A 27,409-nucleotide genomic window follows, 5' to 3' on the forward strand; every position below is an offset into this window, starting at 1 on the left:
ATTTATCTGTATTTTTCAGGACAATATTAACCTAGCCTATTAATAATAGTTATAATAGCCAGTTTGCATGTTCCTATTTGTCACTATATAATGGGTTGCATAGGAAAAAAAAAATCTGCAGATTTAATTAATTTATTTATATATTTTATAATTTATTTTATTTATTTATTAATTCTATTTATTTGATTAAAATGAAATATGTGTATTTTAAAAACATTTTTAAAAACAAATCACATTTTAAATTATTATTTAAATAATTCTGTTCGATTTTTAAATATAATATATTTTACTTATTTTATTCTATTTATTAAAATACAATTTAAAATAAACAAATACATACATCAATAATTGTGAATTTGTATGTTCCTATTTATCAATAATGGGTTACATAGAATAAAACATTTTTAAAAGTGCCTTTTATTTTAGATTTTATTTATATAATGAAATGTATGTTTTATCATAAATTTTTTCCTATTTTTTGATAATTTTTTTCCTAATTTTTTGTTCCCATTTATTACATAGAATAAAAAAAAATAATTGTGTACTTTTTTTAAAGATTTTATTTATGTAATATAATATAATTTATGTATTTTATAATTTATTTTTTCTATTTATTTGATTTTTTTTATATAATATATATTTAATGTATTTTATTATATTTATTAAAATACAATTGTTTTATCAAAATAAAATAATATTTTATCAAATACATACATTTTAACAATATTAGCGTATTACTAATAGCAAATTTGTATGTTCCCATTCATCAATAATGGGTTACAATAAGAAATGTATTTCTGTGCATTTTATTTTAGATTTTATTTATATAATATAATTTATGTATTTTATAATCTATTTTAAAATAATTAATTTTATTTTATATTTGATCAAAATAGAATAAAATTTGATCAAAAACAATTTAATTTCTATTTTTCAGCAGAATATTCAACTAACAATAGCCAGGTTGCATGTTCCCATTCATCACCATATAATGGGTTGCATAGAATAAAATAAATAAATAATATATTTTATTCTGCAGTTTATGTAATTTATATATTTTTTAAAAATCTTTTTTTATCAAAATGAAATTACATTACATGACCTTTTTAATAATTAAATATTTTTCCGTAAAGTATATAATATCATTTATGTATTTTATCTTTTTTGTGATCATTTTAGACATTTTATCAAATACATACATTTTATTAGCATTTTTCAGCAGAACGTTAAAGAAAATAAATTCCGCACATTTTATTCTGTAGTTTATTTATATATTGTATTTTTTTCTATTTATTTTATCATTTTTTATCAAAATGAAAATACATTATATTTGTATTTTTTTCATTTCAATTATTAATTAAGTAATTGTGTTTTTAAAATAATTTATTCATATAACATATTTTATTATATTTATTAAAATAAAAAAATTATCAATATAAAATAGCATTTTATCAAATACATACAATATTTTTCCTTATTTTATATTTTCATTTTATTTTATCATTTATTTATATAATATCTGTACATTTATATTTATTAAAATAAAATTGTTTTATCAAAATAAAATAAAATAACATTTTGTTTGAAACAATTTTGTGTATTTTTCAGTAGAATATAACCTATACTAATAATAGTTTGCATTTTCTCCTTCACCACAACATAATGGCTTACACAGAATTTAAAAAACAATCGAATTATTACCATGCTTTTCAGCCTTATTTAGTTTGTTATAAATGCTTTATGCATTTCCCTTCTGTTCAATGTTCAAATTCATCCTTCCTCTTTTGAAAGCATTGCTTTGCTCTTTCTGACGTCATAATTAATGCTCTGACGTCATAATCTACCTCTCCCTCTGGTTTACGTACACAAAGCTGTCTCTTACAGTCCGTATCTTTATTGTTCAGCACACATATTCAGACTGTAAAGAATATGTGCTACGACCTACTTTTTCAAAACGTGATTTCCCTCACCGAAAGTCACATGATCTGCTCATTTTAGATGACATACACCTGTGATGAAAATACTTGTGACAAACGTGATGGAGTTATTTGACCTTTCAAATGTAAAATACCATTTACTTAAACCTTCAGCCGAAGTTTTGTCCAGTATTTGATCATTTTGTCGATATCTGTCAGATCATTTAGGCTGTAATCAATCATACACCACGCATAGCGATATACAGGACAGAATTTAAAGACGGACTACAGCGCCACCTTCTGGTCATTGTTAGTACTGTCCATCTACACATAATGACAGCATTGAAGATTAAAAAAAGGATTTTTAAAATAAAATAAAATTAAAATAAAATTAAAATTATGTTGTTGTTTAATTATTATTTTATTATTTAATTAAAATCGCCATGAAGGCAGTACAGTACAGCATAGTCTATATATTTTTTATTTCATTAATTTTTTTTTATTATTTATTTAATATCACCCTAAAGGCAATACAACATATTTTACCAGCATTTCTAAAAAAATACATTTTAAGTAAGATATCTTTTATATATTTTCTCTACTTTATATATTCTCACTATATTGCATTCTTTTTTATGTAAAATATTACTGTGTGCACGAATTAAGAATTTTTCATTGTTTTTCATTGTGTGCAAAAACATTGTTTTGCACAAAATGCCAAAAAACTTCTTTAAATGTTTCATTGGCATTTTTATTCATATAAATAGGTCATGAGAAATTAAGCTCTCTAAAGAAATTTGTCAGAATTTAGTTTGTAGTTAAATATTTTATATATATATTTTTTTTTAAATTAAAATCACCCTAAAGGCAATACAACATAGTTTACTAATATTTATATAAATACTTAAAAAAAATTTTTTTAAGTATATCTTTTTTGCATTTCAGTAATGAAAATTATGCATTTTTGTAATTCTCATTTTTCTCAGAATCAGGCAAGTTAGATTTTAAAATTAATATAAACTATAATTGCATTCTTTTATATGTCAAATATTATTAATGAGTTATTTTATTATTACTGTGTGCACGAGTTTTTCATTATGTGCATTGTTTTTACGTAAGTTTTTAATTCTTATAAATCTCAATTATCTAAAAATGCGTGTTGCAAGAAAAAAAAAATATATAGGCTATATTATATTCCATGTATATTATGTATTTTTCCACGATCATTTTAAATGTGATGACTTTCATGTGATTATGTCAATGTGTGCAATCCTGGGAAATTCATAAATGCCCATATTGAACTTGTGTTGCAAATCGGGGTTTAAATAAAGGACTTTATGAAGCCTTGGGTCAAGTCACAGGTGGTTTTAGGAAGTTGTTGGCTGTGCAAAATAGAGAACAGGTCTGTAGTTGAGGTCTTTCAGGAGATTCCATGGGGTTGTCATGCAGTGTTTGGATTGGATCTGTAATGATATGGGTTTGCCACTCCCTGTGGGGAATTCCCACTTTAGACTCCGCCCACAGAACAGCTTCCCTATGTACTTCACATTATCGCCAGCACGCGCACAGCGCTTTCATTAACTTACAAAGATTGGCTCGCACACTTCACCTTACACTTACTGTTAAAAAGCCATCGTGAATCCTCTTGCGTCTGGAGTATCTGAGGCGGCCAGTGGAGTCATCGGAGGTGGGATGAGAAACAAAAGCTTATGGTGTCATAATGTCACGGTGATTTTACGTTTTTACGTCGCTACTTTTATACACTGACTGTACGCATCGAAGCTTCGAAATGGCGCGAAGCGGCGGTGAGAAACCAGGCAAACTCGAATTCGACGAAAGTCGGATTGACTCCGGAATCGACTCGTACAAATCGATATCCAGAGAACAGGACGGGAGTTTAGACAACTCTGAGGATAAAGACAAAACCTGCTCTACAGACGAGAGACTGGACTCTGCTTATGTCTCTTCATCGCTAACAGTGGACAGTTTGGGGGATTTTATCGAGAAATGCAGCATTTCTGAATGTGAAAGCACGACGGACTGTGAATACACTGAAGAGGAAGTGAATTTCCTAACCACTGTCACAGAGGATGGAGACACGTACGTTTATAAAACTCCCCTTCATTGATAAGTTCCCATGCTTCACCTGAGTGCAGTTCCGATGTGTTTTAATGTCTAAATTTGGCGTTTTCTGCCACTTTTATTAACTTAGTTTAGGTAATATAGTTCCAAATCCGCGCCGCGGAGTAATACTATTAACGTAACTTACTCAAAATATAACACGCTCTATATGCATTATTGTTTTTCTAAAACGCTTTCAACGTCATAAAAAATGGAAATATACATTTTAAAATATTAAAGAGAAACGTTATCGTTAAAACTTTTAAAAAGCAATTTTTAGGTGCTATATGTTAGCGTGGGCGCTGCACAGTGATTCGGTCAGCAGGTGTTTTGTTAACGTGATAAAATCCAAAATACAGTGATAATTATAATGTCAAATACAAATGATGTTTGTATGTAAACCCCCATTATATATTATATGTTCACAACATATTAATTGCATTGCACGGTTCTGTATTGCCAGGGACTATATTTTCTAGCGGAAGAACGGAAATTAATTAACTTTCAACTCAAAAATACACTGTGTTTTATCATGTCGTAAAATGCATTATTTTATAAAAGCAATAAGTAAGCCACTTTAGGCTGTGTATTGTGAAAATAATCAAGCTCAAATGGATTGCAGACTTGTTTTTGTCTTAAGTAGCACGGGTATGTATAGCAATAGTCAGAAATGCATTGTATGGGTCAAAATGATCGATTTTTCTTTTATGCCAAAAATCATTAAGATATTAAGCTCATGTTCCATGAAGATATTTTGTAAATTTCCTACCGTAAATATTTAGAAGATTATTTTTTGATTAGTAATATGCATTTCTAAGAACTTAATTAGGACTTCAAAGGTGATTTTCTCAATATTTTCTTTTTTTTTTGCACCCTCATATTCCAGATTTTCAAATAGTTGTATCTCAGCCAAATATTGTCTTAACCTAACAACCCATACATCAATAGAAAGCTAATGTATATACAAAATGTTCAAAAAATGAACCCTTGTGGTCCAGGGTCACATATTTGTACCTTGTTTCAATTTTAATCCAAATCAATGCCAGTGATTTAGGTGTCAAGGCCAAAATGGCTATAATCAGACAAAGGAAGATTTGCGGTCTAAAAAAAAAAAGTCTAAATGAGATGCTTAAGTCATAACAAGATGTTTTATATGCGTTTAGTGTCATTTTACGGTCATTTGAGTCCAAAAATACTCCTTATTGACCAAATTCAAAATACAAAATAGTCTTTGCAGCTTTAAAATGCAAAGCTGGTAAATATATACGTGGCAAAAAGTGTGCAGAATGATAATTCAACCCTTGACAAATATTTGGTTTGTTTTGCAAGGCATTTAATGTTCATTAATCACATGTTCTGGTGATGTTTTTTGGAATCTGGCATTCTGTGAATGAGACAAAGGGTAAAGTCTGTAGTATGGAGTTTTCATGGTGAACTATATCTGAAAATGAAAATGGCTTTGAATGATATTTGAATAACAAATTACAATGCACTTCATTCATTTTGCACGACAAGTGCAAACAAATGAAGGAGCTCAGTTTTAAATGCACGCTCATTTTATTGAAAGAATTGTATTTGAGTTGGAGAAAAATGGTGGTAGACAGGAAACTAGCAAACGTTTTTTAAAGTTGAGTGATTTTACAGCCTGTTTTAGTTTGCTGAGTGACACATTCTCATGTGAGCGATTAAGTGTTGATTACAGTAGCAGGCTTTTCTGTTTTAACACTACAGTCAGTTAACAGACGTTTAGAAACTGGATCTGCCGTTTATGGCGCATGAGAAGAAGAAAGCAGAAGTATGCAGACAAGCAGTGGAATTCCCCCTCGTTGGGTCAGAAAACACGTTCTGATGGCAGCTTTTTGGAAAGTGCAAAGCTTTTGTTCTAAACACATATTCATGTGCTTTTAATACTTATTTACCCCAAAAGCACATGTCACAAACTTGTTCATGCAAGCAGTGACCTTTACACCAGAGTGTGGTTCAACCTGCAACGTATATGTTCAAAAACATACGCAAACATTCACCGCACAAGTGGGCATGTAACACACAGCCTGGTTAATGTCAGCCTGTTTTCATTTCTGCATTGGTTTTTCACAGTAACAAGTCAGGATGTGATGTTATTTTGAGAACATCTTGCTTTTTGATTCATCTTGAATCATAGTGGCCTGCTTAGGTTTACCTTTGGCCTGCTTGTGTTGCTGTTGCAAGAGAAAAACGCCTTTGTCTTTTTCCCTGAATGTCATCAGTAAAGAAATTCTAGTGGCCAAATGAAATCCCCAGACAGTCCGGATGAGCAAATAGTATCCCGTTCTGGGCATTCACTTTCATTATGCTATCAGTTTTATGTGAAAGACACTGTAGTAAACAACTTTATGGGAATGTTTGTTGCAGTAGCCAAAAATACATTGTATGGGTCAAACTTATCGATTTTTTATGTTAAAAACCATTAGGATATTAAGTAAAGACTATGTTAAATGAAGATATTTTGTAGATTTCCTATTATAAAGTAGTGATATGCATTGCTAAGAACTTCATTAGGACAATTTTAAAGGTGATTTTCTCAATATTAAGATTTTTTTGCACCCTCAGATTACAGAGTTGTATCTCAGACAAATATTGTCCTATCCTAACAAACTATACGTCAATGGAAAGCTCATTTATTAAACTTTAGATGATGTATAACTCTTACTTAAAAAAAAAAAAGTACCTTAAGACTGGTTTTGTGGTCCAGAGTCACAAAAAAATAATTTACAATAACTTCCGAGTGTTTTTATCTGGTGTGCTCTCATAAATACAATTAAAATTGTGTCTTTGAGTAATATCTGAACTATTTGAATATTATTCAAGCAGTGCTTGATGGATTACAAATCGTAATCCTTTACTGATTACAAATTACATGATGGAAATTGTAGTTAGTAACAAAATCTGGATTACACATATTAGGTAATTTAGTCTGACTGCTTTTTGATTACTTTTAGATTACTTTTGACTTGACTTGCTTTTGTCTTAAGTAGCAGGGGTATATTTGTAGCAATAGCCAAATATACATTGCATGGGTAAAAATATATATTACAATATGTTCCATTAAGATATTTAGTAAATTTCCCTACTATAAATATATCAAAACGTAATTTTTAATTAGTAATATGCATTGCTAAAAGCTTAATTTGAACAACTTTAAAGGCAATTTTCTCAATATTTGATTTTTTTGCACCTTCAGATTCCAGATTTTAAAATGGTTAGCTATCCTAACAAACCATACATCAATGGAAAACTTATTTATAATAATTAAGATGATAATAATAATAACTCATAAAAGTTCCAAAACCTTGGGAATCCTTGCGTAACATCAACAAACATTAATAAACATGGCCAAAAGTCACTGAATATGATGAAGACATAGTATTTCACTGCTATGCGTGAACACGACAGTGTTTAGTAACTTTGTTTATAAGTGGTAGGCTAATTTAGAAAGGAAAAAAAAAGAACTGGGCGAATAAATAAATTATGAATACTGCCATTGTGTGAATATGTAATCATGTAGTCTATAAAAAGTAATTGCAATCTGATAATGTAATATAATCTACAGTAATTATGAGTGCTTAATGTATGGAATCTGATTATGTAATCCCGATTACATCCAATCAGTTACTACCCAGTGCAAGTGCAAGCAAATAAAGGAGATTAATTTTAAATGCACATTAATTTTATTGGGAAATTCAAGAAGATGTTAAATAATGGACGTTTTATCATACTTTAAAGTGCATTATTTGGGGCACTATGCAGTACAACCCAAGGCCCGTTCACTTTCATTATATAGGAAAAGAGCAATGTGAACACTCTTTAAAATCTCTTCTTTGGTGTTTTACATAACAAGGTCACGAGGTGGAATAAACAATGACCGATTTTTCATTTTTGGGTGAACCTGTTCATTTCATATGCAGCGAAACATGAATCACGATTGTTTTACCACAATCAGATCGATGACACTGAAGTTGCTCTCACATGCTGAAACCGCTCCATCTACCTGCTTCCTTCTGGCTTACAGTAAAAGTAAAGACTAGGTTATCGCGTGTGGGGAAAAATTACACACCTGCGAGGAAATATGGCAGTCAGAAGATAGGGGGGAAAAAAAAGATAATGAGTGTGCATTAATTTATGTTCCTGCATACATCATTTACTGGTTCTCTATGTGACTCAGAGACATCTGAGAGCTGAATTAAGAGAAACGAATGGATTTCTTTTGTGCAATCGTTCCAAAACAGGTCTAGGTTATATTTTAGGCCTAAATCAAAAGAAAGCATGTTTATTTTCTTTATGCAAAATGCAATACGGATTCAATCAGCTACAAATCCCTCACTTTTTGTGTCTTCACATCTTGTTTGAAATCAGCTGCGTATTTCATTTTTGTAGGTTTTTAGTAACCAAAGCAGCTCTGAAGGGTTTTATAATTCGATAGCAAGGCGATTGCTGATACGAATGCTCTTAAAATGCGCAAAAGTTCCAGTGTTGCGCAACGGCTCGAAGCATCTGTCAGCGACACACGCTTTTGTGTGGCATATTTCTCAGTATCATTCGCCCTATTTTTTCCATCACACATTGTGAAATGTTCTGCTTTTAGACTGCGGTTAGCTTGATAGTTCCTTCCCTCAACCGTTGGCTCTGCTTTAGCTTTTAACCAGCTTTTAACTGGCATTTAACCAGCAACTATTTTTTGTTTTCTAGGATTCTCCATTTGGCCATAATCCATGAAGAGAAAGGTTTTGCACATCAATTGATAGACCTGTTTCCTCCAGAGCTGATGGATATACAGAACAACTTGTATCAGGTATCAATTGCAATTTGTTGCATTCAATGAATTCATGAGCGATTTCCACAGATAGTCGTACTGCTCTTGTTTCATGAATAAGACCCTGAAGGAACAGAAAAACTGTTGAGGGAAATCTTGCATGACTGCTGTAATGAGTTTGGTTATTTTAGTTTCCCCTTTGAGGGAAACTCCCTGAGTGCGTATCAAAGAACGATGGGGGTTTATTACACTCGTTTGACAGCCTCGGTTTCAATTGTTATTTTGAAATTTGGGGTTTATCCGGTGACAACAGACGAGGGGCTTTCTGAAGAAACCCCCTACGCAGACTGTAAGTGTGATTGTTATAGTTAGAAGAGCTAAATGAACCATTTATTGACTTCTTTTGGCATTTTGCTTGAAGGAAGCTGTGGCCGAGCCAACAGATTGATTAATGTACACAGTCATGGAAACTTGGAAATATCAATGAATTACCCTGTAAAGCTGCTGATGTAACATCTAAAATAACCACAGGTGATTATTGTGATTGCTCACAAAATCACCATGGAAAGTTGTGATGCACCTCTGGAATATCTATTGCTGGACAGATGCATGCCTTTTACATTATTTTTTTGGGGGGAAAAAACAAGATTGTTGTTGCTTTGAAGAAAAAAGAAACATTAAGGGGTTTTCCTTAAAAATAAAATTCATGCATTAGAGAGTTGAAATGTGATTAAAATCACATTGGAATAGGAATATGATAGTTTGTATTTTGGCTCGGCTTTAAAATGTTTATCAGAAGTCCTTTTATGCCTTGGAAATGATTAAAATCTCACTGGAACAGGAATGCAAATGTTTCCCGTGCTCTGCTCTAATATGTTTTCCTCATAAATCCTTATCAGAAATCATGAATGATATAAATGGATTGGTCAGAAGAGTGGGAACCAAGCGGAAGTGTCTTAAACTGCAATTCATCGACTGGCCGCTAGAGACTTGCTGCAAAAGGGAGTCAGTCCCATTGACTCCCCATGTTAAAATGCCCAACTTTACAGCAGAAAAAAGTATGTTTACAGCCTGGTTCAAAAAATGGTTTTGGTCTATATAGTTAGTTTTGCCCTTCATGTCAACTGCGAGGGGGGTGAATTTTTTTATAACTCATCCGTTTAAGTTATATTATGCCTTAAAGTTCAGCATAATTAAGGGCGTGGCCACTTGAGTGACAGGGGGATTGGCGCTGCTGTCACCACTGTCGCGCTAGGCGGGCGTGGTTTCAGCAACCAGCTCCACCCACGTCCCGCCTTTTTGCCCATTTTTGATTATCCGGGAGTGACGCTCGGTGACATGATTCCAAGATGGCGACGGCCGAATCCCGCCCACTACAGGCTTGAAAATAGCGCTTCAGAATCCTACGGGTGACGTCACGGATACTACGTCCATATTTTTTACAGTCTATGGTGGGAACACAAGACGTGTGGATCTTGGCCAAAAATGTGAGTTTTTTTTTTAGGGTTCGTACAAGTGCTTATAAAAGTGCTTTATGTACTTGAATTTGGCTTTTTGAAATTTAAGGCCTGGAAACCCCTTGAAAATGGCAATATTCCTGAAGAGGTGCTTGGAAAAGTGCTTCAATTATTGAAATGTTTTTTTAAATGTCTTTTCACACAAAATGTATGCAATTTAATAAAACTAGTAAAAAAAAAACAACAAGTGACAATTTATGTAAACGGCTGAAGACGCAAAAAAGGAACAGATGAACTGAATCAGCTGAGTGAGTCATTTACACTGGAGCCGCTCTGATTGATTCAAACGTATGACTTTGATCATTGAGTTCAAGCGATTCACTAGCAAAAAAACCATCAAATTAAAAAGGGAATTTCGACATTGCTTGTAGTGATTTTAAAAAAAGCACGTAGCGATGAGTGAAACTCCAAATCAGTTAAACCACTGCGTCGCAAAATGACTCACTGTTTCGAAACGTTCTTATATTGCGTATCGCAAATCTTTGGATTCAGACTGGGACTTAGGAGTGGGTTTGTGAATCATTTAATTTAGATTGGAACTTCGCATATCGCAAATCATTTGATTCAGATCAAGACTTTGGAGCACGTCTCGTGAATCATTTTATTTAGATCGGAACTTCTGAGTGCAGATCGCAAGTCATTTGATTTAGATCGAGACTTCGGTGCAGGTTCGCGAATCATTTGATTCAGATCACAACTTCACAGCGGGTTGGCGAATAATTTGATTCAGATCGAGACTTTAGAGTGTGTTTGCAAATCGGTTGAATCAGATAGAGACTTCGGAGTAGGTTCGCAAATCATTTGACTCAGATCACAACTTCAAATAATTTAATTCAGATAAAGATTTTGGTGCAGGTTCGCAAATCATTTGATTCAGATTGAGACGTTGTTGCAGATTCGCAAATCATTTGATTCAATCGAGACTTTGGTGCAGGTTGCAAATGATTTGGTTCAGATCGAGATTACAGAGCAGGTTCGCAAATCATTTGTTTCAGATAGAGACTTTGGAGCAGGTTGTAAATCATTTGATTCAGATCGTGATTTTGATTCAGATCGTGATTTTGGTGCAGGTTCGCGAATCATTCGATTCAGATTAAGACTTCAGTGTAGGTTCGCGAATCATTTGATTCAGATCGTGATTCCGGTGCAGGTTCACAAATCATTAGATTCAGATCAAGACTTCGGTGCAGGTTCATGAATCATTTGTGTTAGATCGAGATTTCAGTGCAGGTTCACAAATCATTAGATTCAGATCGAGATTTCGGTGCAGGTTCGCAAATTATTAGATTCAGATCAAGACTTTGGTGTAGGTTCACAAATCATTTGATTCAGATCAGGACTTCAGAGCATGGATCGCGAATCATTTGTTTCAGATCAGGGTTTTTCACTTAAACCGTAGAAAATATTAAACTATTAAGGCAGTACAGTTGTAAAAAAACAAAGAAAAAGAAATTATATGCAAATACAAATCCCTTGAAAATTAAAAAAAAGGAAAATTAACTGTGGTTTTAATTTCAGAAAGAAGACGTTGTTTGATAAGTGAGATGACTGAAGTCCTTGAAAATAAAAGTAGTGCTTGAAAAGTCTATGAAAGTCCTGGAATTTCATTTTACAGTATCTGTAGGTACCCTGTTTTTTTTTTTTTTTTTTCAAAATACTTGTAGTTAATATTAACATTGATTCATTTGTTTAGTTTTAGATTACAGCAAGTTGAAATCAAAGTCAGCCCTGCTTATCGTCACTGATTCACCAGTGTGTGTTGTTCAGAAAAAGAAAATGTTGTAATCTTTCAAGTGTAATATCTTGCTCCACCTTAAGGAAGCAACTTTCTTTTTCTAGAAAGGAAAACCCCTGCATCCAGTCGATTCCAATATCCTGTTTCAGGCACATCATTGAAGTAAAATGAGTTGCAAACACCATTTGATGCTGGCTTTGATGCTAGCTGGGTTTTATTAAATGAGAGGATGCCAGATTTGGGTCAGACGGTCTAAAAGCACATCAGGGTTTGAGTCTAAAGGAAACGCAGCACAAATCTGACAGTCAGCACTTAAAGCTGTGAGTAATACTAGTGCTGCTGCACTTTTACCAAAAGCCACGTAATCAACTAAGGCCAGGCAATTGGACCTATTACTCACATGTTTCCTTTTGACACCCTCAGTGTGTAACTCCCAGATTGAGTAAACTTGTGCATGGTCCCTCTTCTTTGGAATAAGTCAACTTCAGTTCTTGTTGTCCTTCCATGAAATCAGGGGTCGGTGAATTAATGTCGTTCTGCTATGCTCTTGCTACCCTGCACAGGCTAACTGTCAGATCAAGCATCAAGGCCTGAAGCATTGGGGTTGTAAACTTGCATGTGAGACGCGGGGACGGTCCCCATACACATACACAACATATCCGGTTGCATAAAAAGATGAAACCATATTTCGGTTTGCATGTACTCTTTTGGTAGATTGGATTTTTTAATGTATTTATTTATGTGTTTTTTTTTTATAATAATAAAACAAAATATTTAATAATAATTAAAAAATATATAAAATATACAATATTAAGTAAATGATTTATGTAATTAATAATTATATATATATATATATATATATATATATATATATATATATATATATATATATATATTACATTTTTATAATCAATATTAAGTAAATGATTTATTATATAATAGTTTTATATGTATATAGCTGAATATAATATTGATTATTTTATTAATCATTAAAAATTAAATAAATAAAGTGTGTATATTAATCATAAAAAATAAATACAAATAAGTGATTATTAAATAATAATAATGCATATGTATATTTTTATATATTTTCAAATATTTATAGTAATATTTTTAAGCTATATATTTTAAAATAATTGATTAATATTTAGTACATAATAAATTATTTTAATATGCATATAACTTGATTATTTGAACAATTATACAATACTATAAATGAACTCATGATAAAATAATTAAATAATGAAATTATATAGATACTTTTTTAAATATTTTTGTATGTTTTTTATTTTGATATTAAAATCAATATATTAAATTATACATAGTAATGAATACATATTAAAATAATAGATTTAATAATAAATATAATTAATTGTTTTATATGCATATAGCTTAAATATAATATTGATTATTTTAATAATCATAAAACAATAAAATAAAAATAAAACGGCTATTGTTCAACTGTTTTTTTATATATAATACGTTTTAATATATTTTTTAAAATCATTTTTAACTGTTACTATTTTGTCATTAATGAAACTATAATATCCAGGATCAGTGGCCAGTTGCATAGTCTTCCAGAGTAGTCTTAAAAGCTATACCCTTAATTGTTTTTAGCAAGACTGGTCATATTTTTTTTTTAAGGTCAATTACATAAAAATCTAGATTGATCTCATTTGAATCTGAATCTGAAGACTAATAACCACTTGGTCAACTGCTAGTTAGTCAAACTAGTTAAGACACAGTGTCTGTTGTGTCTGTTTGGTCATTAGCTATTATAGTCCTACATAACAGCATTTTATGCAATGCTAATTTAATTCTGTTGTCAACAGACGCCGCTGCATCTGGCCACATACCTGAACCAGCCCACCGTAGTGAAGGGTCTTGTAGAAAAGAGGGTCTCACTGGAGCTCCAGGACCAGGAAGGAAACACCCCTCTCCATGTGGCGTGTGAGCACGGGTTCTGGGATTGTGCCAATGAGATGATCCACAACGCCTCGTCCAGCAAACTCGCCAACGTGCTGGAAGCACAGAACTGGAGAGGTGAGACATACTCCAATAGTGAATTGAACACTAAATATTAAAGCTGAGTGTGTAAATCATCCTGCATTGTTTGTGAATGACTTCTATTGTAGCAACTGCATAGCAGCATGCTTAAAACACCCTAGCAAGTACAGATAAAGATACAGACAGAGTCTATTTTTTTGGTCTGTGTCATATTGAGAAAATATAAAGTATATCACACTTCTGTGATGCTGATTTCCTTCACTTGTGTTGGTTCTGAGTGGGTCATAAGTTTTTTTTATAGTGAACAGAAACAGTCTTGTCAGAACAAGGAAGTTGGCTTCAAAAAGTGCCCTGGAGTTTTTCCATGCTGTCATGAACTTCCAGTATCAGCGTTTCATAACGCCATTCAGCTTTCTCTTTATGTCAGCTGCTGTCCTGGCAGAGAAGCTCTTTGATATTTCAAAATAATTATGTTTTGAATGAAAGGTCTCAAATTTGTCAAGTTTTGGATAATAAATCAAAAGTAGTTCAGTATACTTAACAAAATAAGAGATTGGTTTATCTTAATATTTTGGCGGAAATATATTATTGTCGTACAGTAGAATGTACTTTTCAAAGTAGTAGTAGTAATAATAATAACTTTATTATAATAAATTCATAAAGGGAATTGGTACATTTTCATTTGATTTATATCTTAAAGATTAAATTGTTAATGTTTTATAACTTTGTTTTGATTTACCACCGTTTTGGATTATAAACTTGTATTAAATTATAAATCCAGAAAAATTAAAAACATGTGCCCATATTGTTGTAAAAATATTATTGTAAAAGTTTTATTTCAATTGACATGTTTTTAGATTAAATTAAAATAAATCCAGAAAAATTTTAAAATGGGCAACACAGAATTTCTGAAAAAAAAAAAAAAACTTTTGTATGGCCATATTATTGTAAAAATTATTTTAAAACTAATCCAGAAAAAATAAAACCAGAAAACACAATGACATTTTTTTTTTTTTTTCAAAAAATGAAAAATAAATAAATAAAACATTTTCATATGGCAATTTTATTGTAACTATTATTATTTTAAAATTATTCTTGTAAAAGATTTGTTAATTCAATTATTTAGTAATGCTTTTAGATTAAAATATATCCCGAAAAATTACATACAACAGAATTTCTGAAAAAATAAAACATTTGATATGGCCAAATTATTGTAAAAAAAAATATATTTATTTAAAAAAATTATTATTGTAAAAGTTTTATTAATTCAGTTGATTAGAAATGTGTTTAGGTTATTGAAATAAATCCAGAAAAATGAACAACAGATGACACAGAATTTCTGGGGGGAAAATCTATTTGTATGGCCATATTATTGTAAAGATTATTTTAAAACTAATATTGTAAAAGTTGTTAATTCAATTATTTAGACATGCTGTTAGATTACTAAAATAAATCCAGAAAAAATAAAACCAGAAAACACAATTTCTGAAAAAATGAAAAATAAATAAATAAAACATTTCATATGGCCATTTTATTGTAACTATTATTATTTTAGAATTATTCTTGTAAAAGATTTGTTAATTCAATTATTTAGTAATGCTTTTAGATTAAAATATATCCCAAAAAATTACATACAACATAATTTCTGAAAAAATAAAGCATTTGATATGGCCAAATTATTGTAAAAAAAAATAAATTTATTTAAAAAAATTATTATTGTAAAAGTTTTATTAATTCAGTTGATTAGAAATGTGTTTAGATTATTGAAATAAATCCAACAACAGATGACACAGAATTTCTGGGGGGGAAAACTATTTGTATGGCCATATTATTGTAAAGATTATTTAAAAATTATAGTAAAAGGTGTATTAATTGAATTGTTTAGACATGCTTTTAGATTATATAAAAAAAGGGACAACACAATTTCGGAAAAAACAAAAAACATTTCATATGGCCATATTATTGTATAAATTATTATTTAAAAATTATTATAGTAAAAGTTTTAATAATTACATTGATTAGACATGCTTTTAAATTATTGAAATCCAAAAAATTTAAAAATGGACAACACACAATTTTTGTAAAAAGAAAAAAAAAACATTTCATATGGCCATATTACTGTAAAAATTACTCTTGTAAGTTTTATTAATTCAGTTGATCAGACATGCTTTTAAATTATTAAAATAAAAAAGGAAACAAAGAAAAAACATTTCATATGGCCATATTATTGTAAACAATATTTTACTATTATTATTATTGTAAAATTATTAAAATGATTGATATTTATACATGCTTCAGATTATTAAAATAAATAAATCTAGAAAAATTAAAAACATGCAACACTATTTTTGAATAAAAATATAGTGTATATATATGTATATATTTCATATGACCATATTATTGTAAAAATATTATTATAATTTGATAGAATAAAAAAACTAATAATAATAAAATAAAATGATATAATGAAATATATATTTTAAACTGTATAAGTTTTTTTTATTACAGTTTATTTTAACTATTAAAACAGAAAAAAAGGTAATCCAGAAACATTACAAATTCCAGTTCCAGTGGCATCTAAAAGTAGAAATTGTATGCTTAATCACAGCTATAATTACAAAGAGATCCTGTAAGAAAAAGCTTGAGAACCCCTGGGATATAGTATGATTCTGACATCAGAGTTGATGCCACAACATTATATATTAATCGAGACATAAAATATTCCATCTGGTCTCTATTTTTCAGGTGTCACGTGTCTCCATGTGGCCACGCTGCACAAGCATCATCGTCTCATGCGGCTGCTGATGAAGAACGGCGTGGACCTGAACCTGCAGGTGAGCGGCTGCTAGAGGCTGATCTGTTGTGTGAAGTGAAAAAGCTTCAGTCTTGTGACCAAATGTTCTCCCGATTTCCTCATTCAGGAGGGGACGAGCGGGAAGACGGCGTTACACATGGCGGTGGAGCTGCACGACCTGCAGGCGGTGAACCTGCTGCTGAATAAAGGGGCGAATGTGGATGCCGCCATGTTTAACGGCTGCACCGCGCTGCATCTGGCCGTGGGCCGACAGGACGCCGCCATCGCCAACCTCCTGTGCCAGGCTGGAGCCGACAAGATGATCAGAAACATGGAGGACGAGACGGCCCTGGATCTAGCTGATGGCAACGATGATGTAAAGACACTCAAATTACCTTGTCATTTAACAAAAAAGCTTCAAAGTTTAACTAAATCTTTCGAAAATTTAGCTTCTTTCAGTCTCAGCCGACCCTGTGTCAATGTTGTAATTGTTAATTAAAACAAACTTTAATATAAACTCAAATATTGGATGAAAAACTTCAACTTTGTAACTAAAAAAAAAATAAAGTTAAAGTACCAAAGTATTCAATACAATTAAAATTACATAAATATTTATTTATTTATTTTTTAAATATTCTTAGTATTATTAATACATAATCATTTATTATTAATAATACATGATAAATATTAACTATATTGTATTTTTTATGCCTTTTGTAATTAATAATAATAATGATAATAATAATAATTTCCATTTAAAAGTACAGTAGTTTGCAATAAAATGCAATATTGCAACATTTATACAATTTATTATATATATTAAAAATGATTAAGTTAATATTTAGTTATATTCATTAAATTAAATGTGTACTTTCAATTAATTTTTTATTCTAAAAATACTGCATAACATGCTTTTGGATTATTATAAATCTAGAAAAATTAAAAATAAACCATTTTTGAGAGAGAATATATATATGTATAATTTATTTAACTTTAAATTCACTTTTTAGTTCTAAAAAAACTACATATAAACACTAAAAAACTACCCTAAACACTTATAAGTTGAAATAACAAAATCACATTAATAACACAATTTAATATATATATAAAACATATTAATAATTTCCATTAAAAAGTACAGTAGTTTCTGATCAAATATTGCAACATTTTATACAATTTTATTATATGTTTAAAAAATTAAGTTGAGCTAAAATTACTAAATGGAATTAAAATAAAAAAATAAAAATAGTATTAAAAAAGCTAAATAGAAATGTTTAAAAACATCAAAAAACAAAACAAATGACAAAAGCACTTATTATTATTATTATTATTATTATTATTATTATTATTATTAACTAAAACATACTGCATAACAACATGCTCAAAAATACCCTAAAGACTAATTAAAATAAAATAAGTTGAAGTTGAAATAATAAAATTACATGTATAATAAAATTAGATAATAATAATAATAATAATAATAATAATAATAAACAAATATTAATCTATAAAAATATGAATACTATAAAAGTTTAATATTATTAAATAATGAATAAATTAAATTTCATATGGCCGTATAATTGAAAAAACAAAAAAGAGTTATATTAATTTAATTGACTAGAAATACTTTTTGATTATTAAAATAAATCTAGAAAAATATAAAAAATAAACAGAATTTTTGAGAGAGAAAAAAATATAAATAAATGAAAAAATATATATATTTTACTTTTTTTTATTTTATTCTAAAAATACTGCATAACATGCTAAAAACACCCTAAACGTTAAATAAAATAAGTTGAAGTAGAGCTAATAAAAATTACATGTATAATAATATTTTATATATATAAAATAAAATGTATACATTAAAAAAACAACAAATTATTAATACTTTAAAAGTTTTATATTATTGCATAATTTCTGTGGGAAAAAATCATGTGACCATGTAATTGTAAAACAATTATTTTAAAAAGTAATTCAGTTGACTAGATATGATTTTGGATTGTTAAAATAAATCCAGAAAAATGAAAAACAGACATCACAGAATATTTGAAAAAATAAAATGTTTCATATGGCCATATTATTGTAATAAGTAGAATAAAAGAAAATAATGAAATGACAAAAGCACATAATATTACTAAAACTTAAAATATTATAAAAGCATACAAATAATACTAATGCTGTTTATATTGTCTTCCATAATGAGTGATAGTTTATATTTTTATATTATGAATTATTTTAAGTGTGCATGATGTGCAACCAATAAATTAACACTTTTTAAAAATGTGATTCAAGGTTTTAAAGTCGACATGAAATCGTAACCGACCCTATGCACTTTCATGGTTTTATTGTGCATTTGATGTTGACCGTTGAGCAGCATCCAGTAAATGCATTTGCTGGTCAGTAACGGGATGAAGTGGTCACAGTTTCTCCTTCTCCTTTTGCAGATTTTGGCCTTGTTCCCGTTCGATGACATTCAGATCATGGGCAGGACTGTCATGAACTTCTCGTGAGCATGTCAGCAGCATGTTCTTTGTTTGTAAAAACTGATCTGAAGTTGCAGGACTTTGATCTTAATGATGTACAGCTTTCCAAAAACCTGCCCGTCGCCTCATCTATTTATGTCCGGCGGCGATCGTGCGGCAGAACGATTTGCTGCTACGTGGTCAGGAGGTTCGGACGTCACTCGTGTTGTATGTAGTCTGTTGAACAACCTTCATGAAAAACGACAAATGCATTCTGATCGATGATTAGCAATATTGGTGTTTTGTAGCAATACTGCGCTGTTGTGAACAAGATGAGCAAATCGCTGCTTTGCAAACTTGTTTTCTAAAGAACCAGGTCATAGTGCCAATAAAAGTAGTTTTAATATTTATGTGCAGCGTTTTCTTTCTTCTTCACATTTGTGGTGCATTTAATGCAAACTAAACGCAACCAAATACATACTTTGGAGTTTTTAAGAGGAGAAATGTGCTGCCGTTGTCATAAGTATTGATATTGGGAAAACAACAATGGGCAGAACATACAGGAAAAGCCACAAAAACAAGTTCCTGGTACATTTCTTGTGTGTTTCCATCATGTGGAACATCACTCTTCCTCATAACTTACTGAAAATGTGTCCCATTCATGTAAACTCAAACAGGTTAAAACACGTTTCCACTTGTTGTGAAACAAGTATATTTCTGTAAATGAATATTAACTTCCTGTTCTTTCCTGTACCGCTTATGATTGCCATTGTATATGGTGACTAAATATAGCATTACATGCTTGCTTTCAGAATTAAAAAATGACTTGTAATTGTATAAATATATTTTACAATATTTATTCATTTCATTAATAAATTATAATAAATATTAATTTTAATGTCATTAAATGTATTATTAGTATTATTAAATATAGCATTAAATGTAATTGTATAAATATATTTTATAATATTTAATTTAATAAATTATAATAAATAGTTTTAATATGTAACTTAATTTTATATTATTATTATTATTAAATGCTTTTAGAATAAAAAAATGACTATGTATATTTTGTTTTTGCAAAATTGTAATTGTATAATATATTTTACAACATTTATTAATTTCATGAATAAATATTAATTTTAATATTTCCTTTATTTTTATTATTATTATCAAATATAGCATTAAATGTAATTGTATAAATATATTTTATAATATTTAATTTAATTAATAAATTATAATAAATATTAGTTTTAATGTCATTTAATTTTATATTATTATTATTAAATATAGCATTAAATGCTTGCTTTTAGAATTAAAAAAGACTTTAAAGTATATTTTGTTTTTGCTAAATTGTAGTTGTATAAATATATTTTACAATATTTATTGATTTCATTAAGTTATAATAAATATTAATTTTAATGTCATTTAATTTTATATTATCAAATATAGCATTAAATGCTTTTAGAATAAAAAATTACTTTAAAGTATATTTTGTTTTGCAAAATTGTAATTGTATTTTACAATATTTATTAATTTCACTAATAAATTATAAATATTCATTTTGAAATGTCATTTAATTTTATATTAAATATAGCATTACATGCTTGCTTTTAGAATTAATCAAAATGACTAAAGTATATTTTGTTTTGGCAAAATTGAGGTTGTATAAATATATTTTTATTTCATTATTATTATTATTATTATTATTATTATTAAATATATCATTAAATGTTTGCTTTTAGAATAAAAAATGACTTTAAAGTATATTTTGTTTTTGCAAAATTGTAATTGTATAAATATATTTTACAATATTTATTAATTTCATTAATAACTTATAATATTCATTTTAAAATGTTATTTAATTTTATATTATTATTAAATATAGCATTAAATGCTTGCTTTAAAAATAAAAAAGGCATTAATAAATTATGATAAATATAAATTTTAAAATGTAATTTAATTTTATATTATTAAATAGCATTAAATGCTTGCTTTTAGAATTAAAAAATGAGTTTAAAGTATATTTTGTTTTTGCAAAATTGTAATGGTATAAATATATTTTCATATGTAATATCATTTTACATTATTATTATTATTATTATTATTATTATTAATACTTTAAAGTATATTATGTTTTTGCAAAATTGTGGAAGCATATTTTATAATATAAATATAAATATTTTTGTTATTTTTCTAATAAGACACTATATGATTACTTAAAAAAAAAAAGTATTAAAAATAACCAAAAAAAGAAGCAGTTAAAGCTAAATTAGCATCTTTTATATATATTTAAGGTTTTGTTTTTTAATATTTGGTATGTTTATGAACATTGATAATAAGTATTAATTTATTCTCATTATTGAATTATAATAAATATAAATTTTAATATGTAATATGTAATTCAATTTTATTAAATATTAAAATATTAATTTATTAAAGTACAGTAAGTTACAATAAGTGTGCAATACTGCAACTTTTTGCAATTTTATTAATATATATTTTTTAATATTTAATATTTTGGAATTGCATAAGTGTTGAGGAAACTAATAAGAAGAATTTGTATCTTTAAAAAAAAAAACCTTAAGAGAAGTAGCTATAATTATAATATAATAATGTAAAATAATTATATATGTATATAATCATATGTAAAATATTGGTGTAATTGTATTTGGGACTAAATATATAAATAAACATACTTTTAGAATATAAGAATTATTAGAATTATTGCATCTAAACAAGATGTCCAGGACCTCTGGCGGAAAAATAGGTCCACAACATTAAAGACCCAGCAGTATTTTGAACCGTGGGCATGGGGTACTTTTTCATCCCTGTCTGCACCAAAATCATCTGGAGGGTTAGCTGCCAAAAAGCTCATTTTTAGTTTCATCTGACCATAGAAGCCAGTCCTGTTTGAAGTTCCAATCATGTCTGACAAGTGAATATACTGGAGTTTGTTTTTGGGTGAGCCAGGAGGATTTTTTCTTGAAACCCTCTGGAACAACATGTGCTGATGTAGGGGCTGTTTGATCATTTTATTTTAGGCTTTCTGACCCCAAGACTCAACAATTCTCTGCAATTCTTCAGCTGTGATCCTTGGAGAGTCTTTGGCCACTCAAACTCTCCTCCTTATCGTGCATTAGGATGATATAGACACACATCCTCTTCTAGGCAGATTTGTAACATCTTTAGTTGATTGGAACTTCTTAATTATTGCCCTGATGGTGGGAATGGGGATTTTTAATGCTTCAGCTCTTTTCTTACAGCCACTTTCTATTTTGTGAAGCTCAACAAACTTGTTCTGCACATCAGAACTACATTCTTTGGTTTTACTTCTTGTGATGGATGATTAAGGGAATTTGGCTTTTGTGTTCCTCATATTTATAATCCTGTGGAACAGAAAGTCATGGCTGGACAATTTTATACTCCTAGCCACCCTGGTGTGCTAAAATAAATTGTAATATTAATGCAAATATACTTCAGAGATATTTTATTTAGACAAGTTTCTAGGGGTGCCAATAATTGTGGCCAATGTGCACTAGAGAAAAACATTTATTTTCATAATAAGACTTCCCCCCGGTTTCCATCGTTTTACTTCAATGAACGATTAGAATTTTGTGAATTAAAGATCTAAAGGATAAACGATGCAGATTTATTTTCACAGTCACCTTTGGTCTTATTTACCAAGGGTGCCAATATTAGTGGAGGGCACCGTATATATGTATATATACATATAAATATAAACAACCAAATGCTTAAAATAAATGTGTATTCTAGTAAATTTACAATCATTTGTATGTTTATTAACAAAAATGACTTCTCATTACAAAGTACTTTTACTACATGTATTTAAGTGTTATAATAAAATGTGCAATATTGCAACATTTTTATACAATTATATATATATATATAAATATAGTTTTTAAATATATTTTAACAATAATGAAAATAAAACTTAAAATTTAAATATTATATATATATATATATATATATATATATATATATATATATTGTAAAAATATATTTTATAATTTTTACTGTTAAATATATTTTAACAATAATAAAAGTAAAACTTAAAATTTTAATATTATATATATATATATAAATAAACAACCAAGTGCTTAAAATAAAAGTGTTTTGTAGTAAATTTACAACATTTTAAAATTTACATTTTATTTTTAATATTTGGTGACTCAATATTGAATTTATATTTAAAAAATAATTTGACTATATTTAACTATATACTATGTAAGTTAGAAGGGTCTTCTAACATCCGAGGGGCGCTATACGTTCCACTGCTTTGAAAATCTGCGCCGAGAAAATTCCAAAATAAAGGTCCCTCATAAAGAATAGTGAGCCCCCCGCCCACACATTCAAGGACATTTTACTTTTTCAACTGTGTCAACACGGCTGTTAGACAATATAACATTCAAATATTTACCGAAGCATTATAATACTAAATCCAAGTGGAAACAATACGGATACGCGAAGGCGTGTCTCCTTTCACAACCGGAAGCGCTGCAGTGTGTGAATGTGTGTTAACACGTCAGTACGGATGAACTCATGAATGAAGCAGGCCGAGAAGTTTCAGCTCAGAAACACTCGGGATTTGTCCGGATCCTGGATGTTAATGGTTTAATTCCTGTCCGAAGGCTTCATCGATAAATGTTCGGCGCAGGAGCTCGTCTGGAGAAGTCTCTCAGCGGCCGTTTTAGGGAGTTTTGAAGCGAAGCGGCGGCTTCTGCTGGTGGAAAATGCCACTGTTTCCATGGAGGTACTGAAACATGATGCTCAAACCTCACAATAACATTTAAATAGAACATTTCTAATGTCAAACTCACTTTTAATGCAGCATTTCAGACAGCACTTTGGCACTGACACGAAACGTTTCACATTCTGAATCTATTGAGTTTGAATAATTCATATGTTCTGCCTGCTTTTATGTATATTTACTTACGTATCAATAAGTAAATACATGGTGCTCTTTTGAACTTTCTATTCATCAAACAATCTTGAAATAAAAGAATCATTAATAGTAATTCAGAAGTAATAACAATTCATGATAATTTTGTCGAAAATCAGCATATTAGAATGATTTCTGAAGGATCATTTGACACTGAAGACTGGAGTAGTGATACTATATAAAATTCGGCTTTTCCATCACAGGAATAAATTACATTTTACAATATATTCACGTAGAAAAGAGGTATTTTTAATTGTAAAAATATTTCACATATTTACAAATAAATTTAGCCTTGGTGAGCCGAAGAGACTTCTTTTATAAACATTAAAAAATAATTAAATAGTTATTTTACAAAGATTATTATTTTTAATAAATAAATTAAAATCCTCCCTGTCTGACCATAGTTGTTTATATACATATGTATAATATAATATTAAGTAAATATCAGCACATTAGATTAGGCATTTTTATTTTTTTCCTTCTTTATTTAATATATATATATATATCACCATATATGTAGTTGTGCTTCACTTTTAAGTGATTTAATGCACATAGAAAAGAGGTACATTTTGTTTATTTTACATGTAATTTATATAATATTTTAAAAAATTATTTAATTATAAAAAATATATATTTTTTTAATTCTTTCCGTTTATTTTTTTCTTATTATGTCCGGAGTATTTTTTTTTACCACATTTACGACACTCAAAGTTCAATGCAAAGAGAGAGATTGTCTTTTACAGAATAAATACAAATTACAAATAAGAAATAACGCAATTTTGTGCATTCAAATGAGTTTGAAAGACAAAAGCCTTTCAATAACACATACTAATACATGGTTAATTATTTGTAATTATTTGTAAATCCATTGATTAAATGCTGTCACCACCTAACTAATGACTAATCTATGTGTGAATGCCACAAATTTGTTACATTGTCATTCAGTTTAACACAATATTCCTGTAAAAATTCAAACATGTTTATTCTGACTTGTACATAATAAAATATAAAAAAAAACAAGGAAGCATATTACATTTTATGATGTTCTAAATGAGTAATAAATTCTTACAAATGGGCAAAACCCGTTTAAAAAATGTAGATTTACAACCAATTAGTATTTGGGGTTAAAGTAATTCATCTTTTAATATGTCATAAATTGATTTTTGTTGTAAATATGCCTGACAAGACTGTTACACTGAGTGTCTTCTGTAAATTAGGGGAAAATGTATGATGTTTATTTGTTGCTTAGAGAAACAAAAACAAAAATGCAATTAAATTAAAAAGAAAACCTTTTAATATTTTTTTGGGAAAAACATTTTTTTTTGTTATATCCACTAAAATATATATATATATATATATATATATATAAAAAATAATAATAATAATAATAATAATATTATTATTATTATTTATTAATTTTTTTTTTTTATTTCCACAATTTTTTTTCCTACTTGCGTGAAAAAAAAAAAACACCACTTATTTTTTTTCTACTATTTCTGTTATTTTTCTGTATGCCTGACAAGATTGTTACAGTGAATGATATTCTAGTGAGTGTCTTCTGTAAATTAGGGGAAAATGTAGGATATTTATTTGTTGCTCGGAAAAACAAAAACAAAAATGCAATTAAATTAAACAGAAAACCTTTTAATATTTTTTTGAAAAAAAAACAACAACAACATTTTTCTTAGTTATGTCCACTATATATATATGTTTTTAATTTCCACTTGCATCAACATTTTTTAAAACATTTTTTACTAGCTTTTCATAATTATAACTGCTATAATTTTTTTCCTGTTTATGTCCAAAAATGCAATGAAATTAAACAGAAAGCCTTTTAATATTTTTTGGGCAAAACAACAACAATTTTTTTTTAAGTTATATCCACTATATACAGTAGTCAACATTTGAAGTGGATCAAAAAAGTTCATCAAAGTTGTTCTAAGACAAGAACAGGTATTGTTTTGTTTTTAGGACAGCTTTGATGAAAGATTTTGATCCACTTCAAACGTTGACTACTGTATATTTTTAATTTCCACTTATTTTTTCCTACTTACGTCAACATTTTTTAAAACATTTTTTACTAGCTTTTCATACTTATAACTGCTATATTTTTTCCTGTTTATGTCCGCTTTTATTTATTTATTTTCTGTATGCCTGACAAGATTGTTACACCGAAGGACATTTTAATGGGTGTCTTCTGTAAATTAAGGGAAAGTGTATGATATTTATTTTTTGCTCAGAAAAACAAAAACAAAAATGCACTGAAATTAAACAGAAAACTTTTTAATATTTTTTAGAAAAACATTTTTAAAAAAGTATTACACAATTGTTTTTATGCTTAAACCCTTTTTCGTCTTTGACCCAAGTACTTAATTTTTGGATGTAATCAGTTACTACCCAGCTCTGGTTGTGCTCCAGTTGTAAGCTATTTAATTTGCTAGAAACTAGTACTTTAAAAGAAAAAGAAGAGTAGTCATGAAAACTGGGAGAGCCATGGAAATTCACCGGTCAGAAGGTGTGGAAACTCAGTTTGCTGAATGAAGTCTTTCAGAGACGCTTGGCAAACACATTATGAAGTCTATTAATTACAAAGCTTTGAATTGACATTGTGACGCACTCCTTTTTTTAATGAAGGGTTCAACTAGTCCCGATAGCAGTCGTGTAATCGTCGGTGTCAGGTAACGGGTGGAATTGGGGTTGGTTTGTGTCTTGAGAGGCCGATTTGAGCTCTGAACACAAAGCCGTTCTGTTGGAATGGGATCAGACCTGCTGGGTTCCAGGAATGCATGAACGTTTCTCTGACATGAGCGCTAAATTATGCAGTTACACTTGATTTCTTTTCTGAAGACTTCTGTGTTGCGTTTCCAGCAGGTTTGCAGATGTGACATTTTGACCCTTTTTTGATTTCCTTGTTTATTTTGGTTCAGTAAAGACAAGTGGACATGTGTACTCAAGGAAGAGTAATGCATGTGTAATATTTTTCTCTTTAGTTTGTGCGTGGCGCTGTGTGTTCTGCCGTCTGCGCTCGCGGACGCTGAAGACGCTTCACTGCTGGGCGGATGGCAGGACGTGTGGCTCTTCCGCTTGTTCCTCAATGTTTTGGGC

The 27,409-nt window shown here is 29.2% G+C and overlaps 1 protein-coding gene across 1 annotated transcript; it reads left to right on the forward strand.

Moving 5' to 3' along the window:
• The first annotated feature begins 3,475 nt into the window (after nt 1-3,475).
• Nucleotides 3,476-19,751, forward strand: nfkbie (nuclear factor of kappa light polypeptide gene enhancer in B-cells inhibitor, epsilon). Its single transcript, XM_073827001.1, has 6 exons — nt 3,476-4,016; nt 8,763-8,865; nt 13,911-14,121; nt 16,831-16,919; nt 17,007-17,255; nt 19,324-19,751. The coding sequence occupies exons 1-6, from the start codon at nt 3,706-3,708 to the stop codon at nt 19,387-19,389; spliced, it is 1,029 nt and encodes a 342-aa protein (XP_073683102.1). The 5' UTR covers nt 3,476-3,705; the 3' UTR covers nt 19,390-19,751.
• The last annotated feature ends 7,658 nt before the right edge of the window (nt 19,752-27,409 follow it).

Source organism: Garra rufa, chromosome 21 (assembly GCF_049309525.1).
Source record: "Garra rufa chromosome 21, GarRuf1.0, whole genome shotgun sequence".
In the NCBI taxonomy this organism is placed as follows: domain Eukaryota; kingdom Metazoa; phylum Chordata; class Actinopteri; order Cypriniformes; family Cyprinidae; genus Garra; species Garra rufa.

What these genes read in the sequence shown, in the direction of transcription:
- nfkbie (XM_073827001.1), top strand. Translation starts at nt 3,706, where the DNA reads ATGGCGCGAAGCGGCGGTGAGAAACCAGGCAAACTCGAATTCGACGAA. An exon ending in GTCACAGAGGATGGAGACAC is followed by an intron (nt 4,017 to 8,762) that starts GTACGTTTATAA and finishes TTTGTTTTCTAG; the next exon opens with GATTCTCCATTTGGCCATAA. An exon ending in GCGTGGACCTGAACCTGCAG is followed by an intron (nt 16,920 to 17,006) that starts GTGAGCGGCTGC and finishes TTCCTCATTCAG; the next exon opens with GAGGGGACGAGCGGGAAGAC.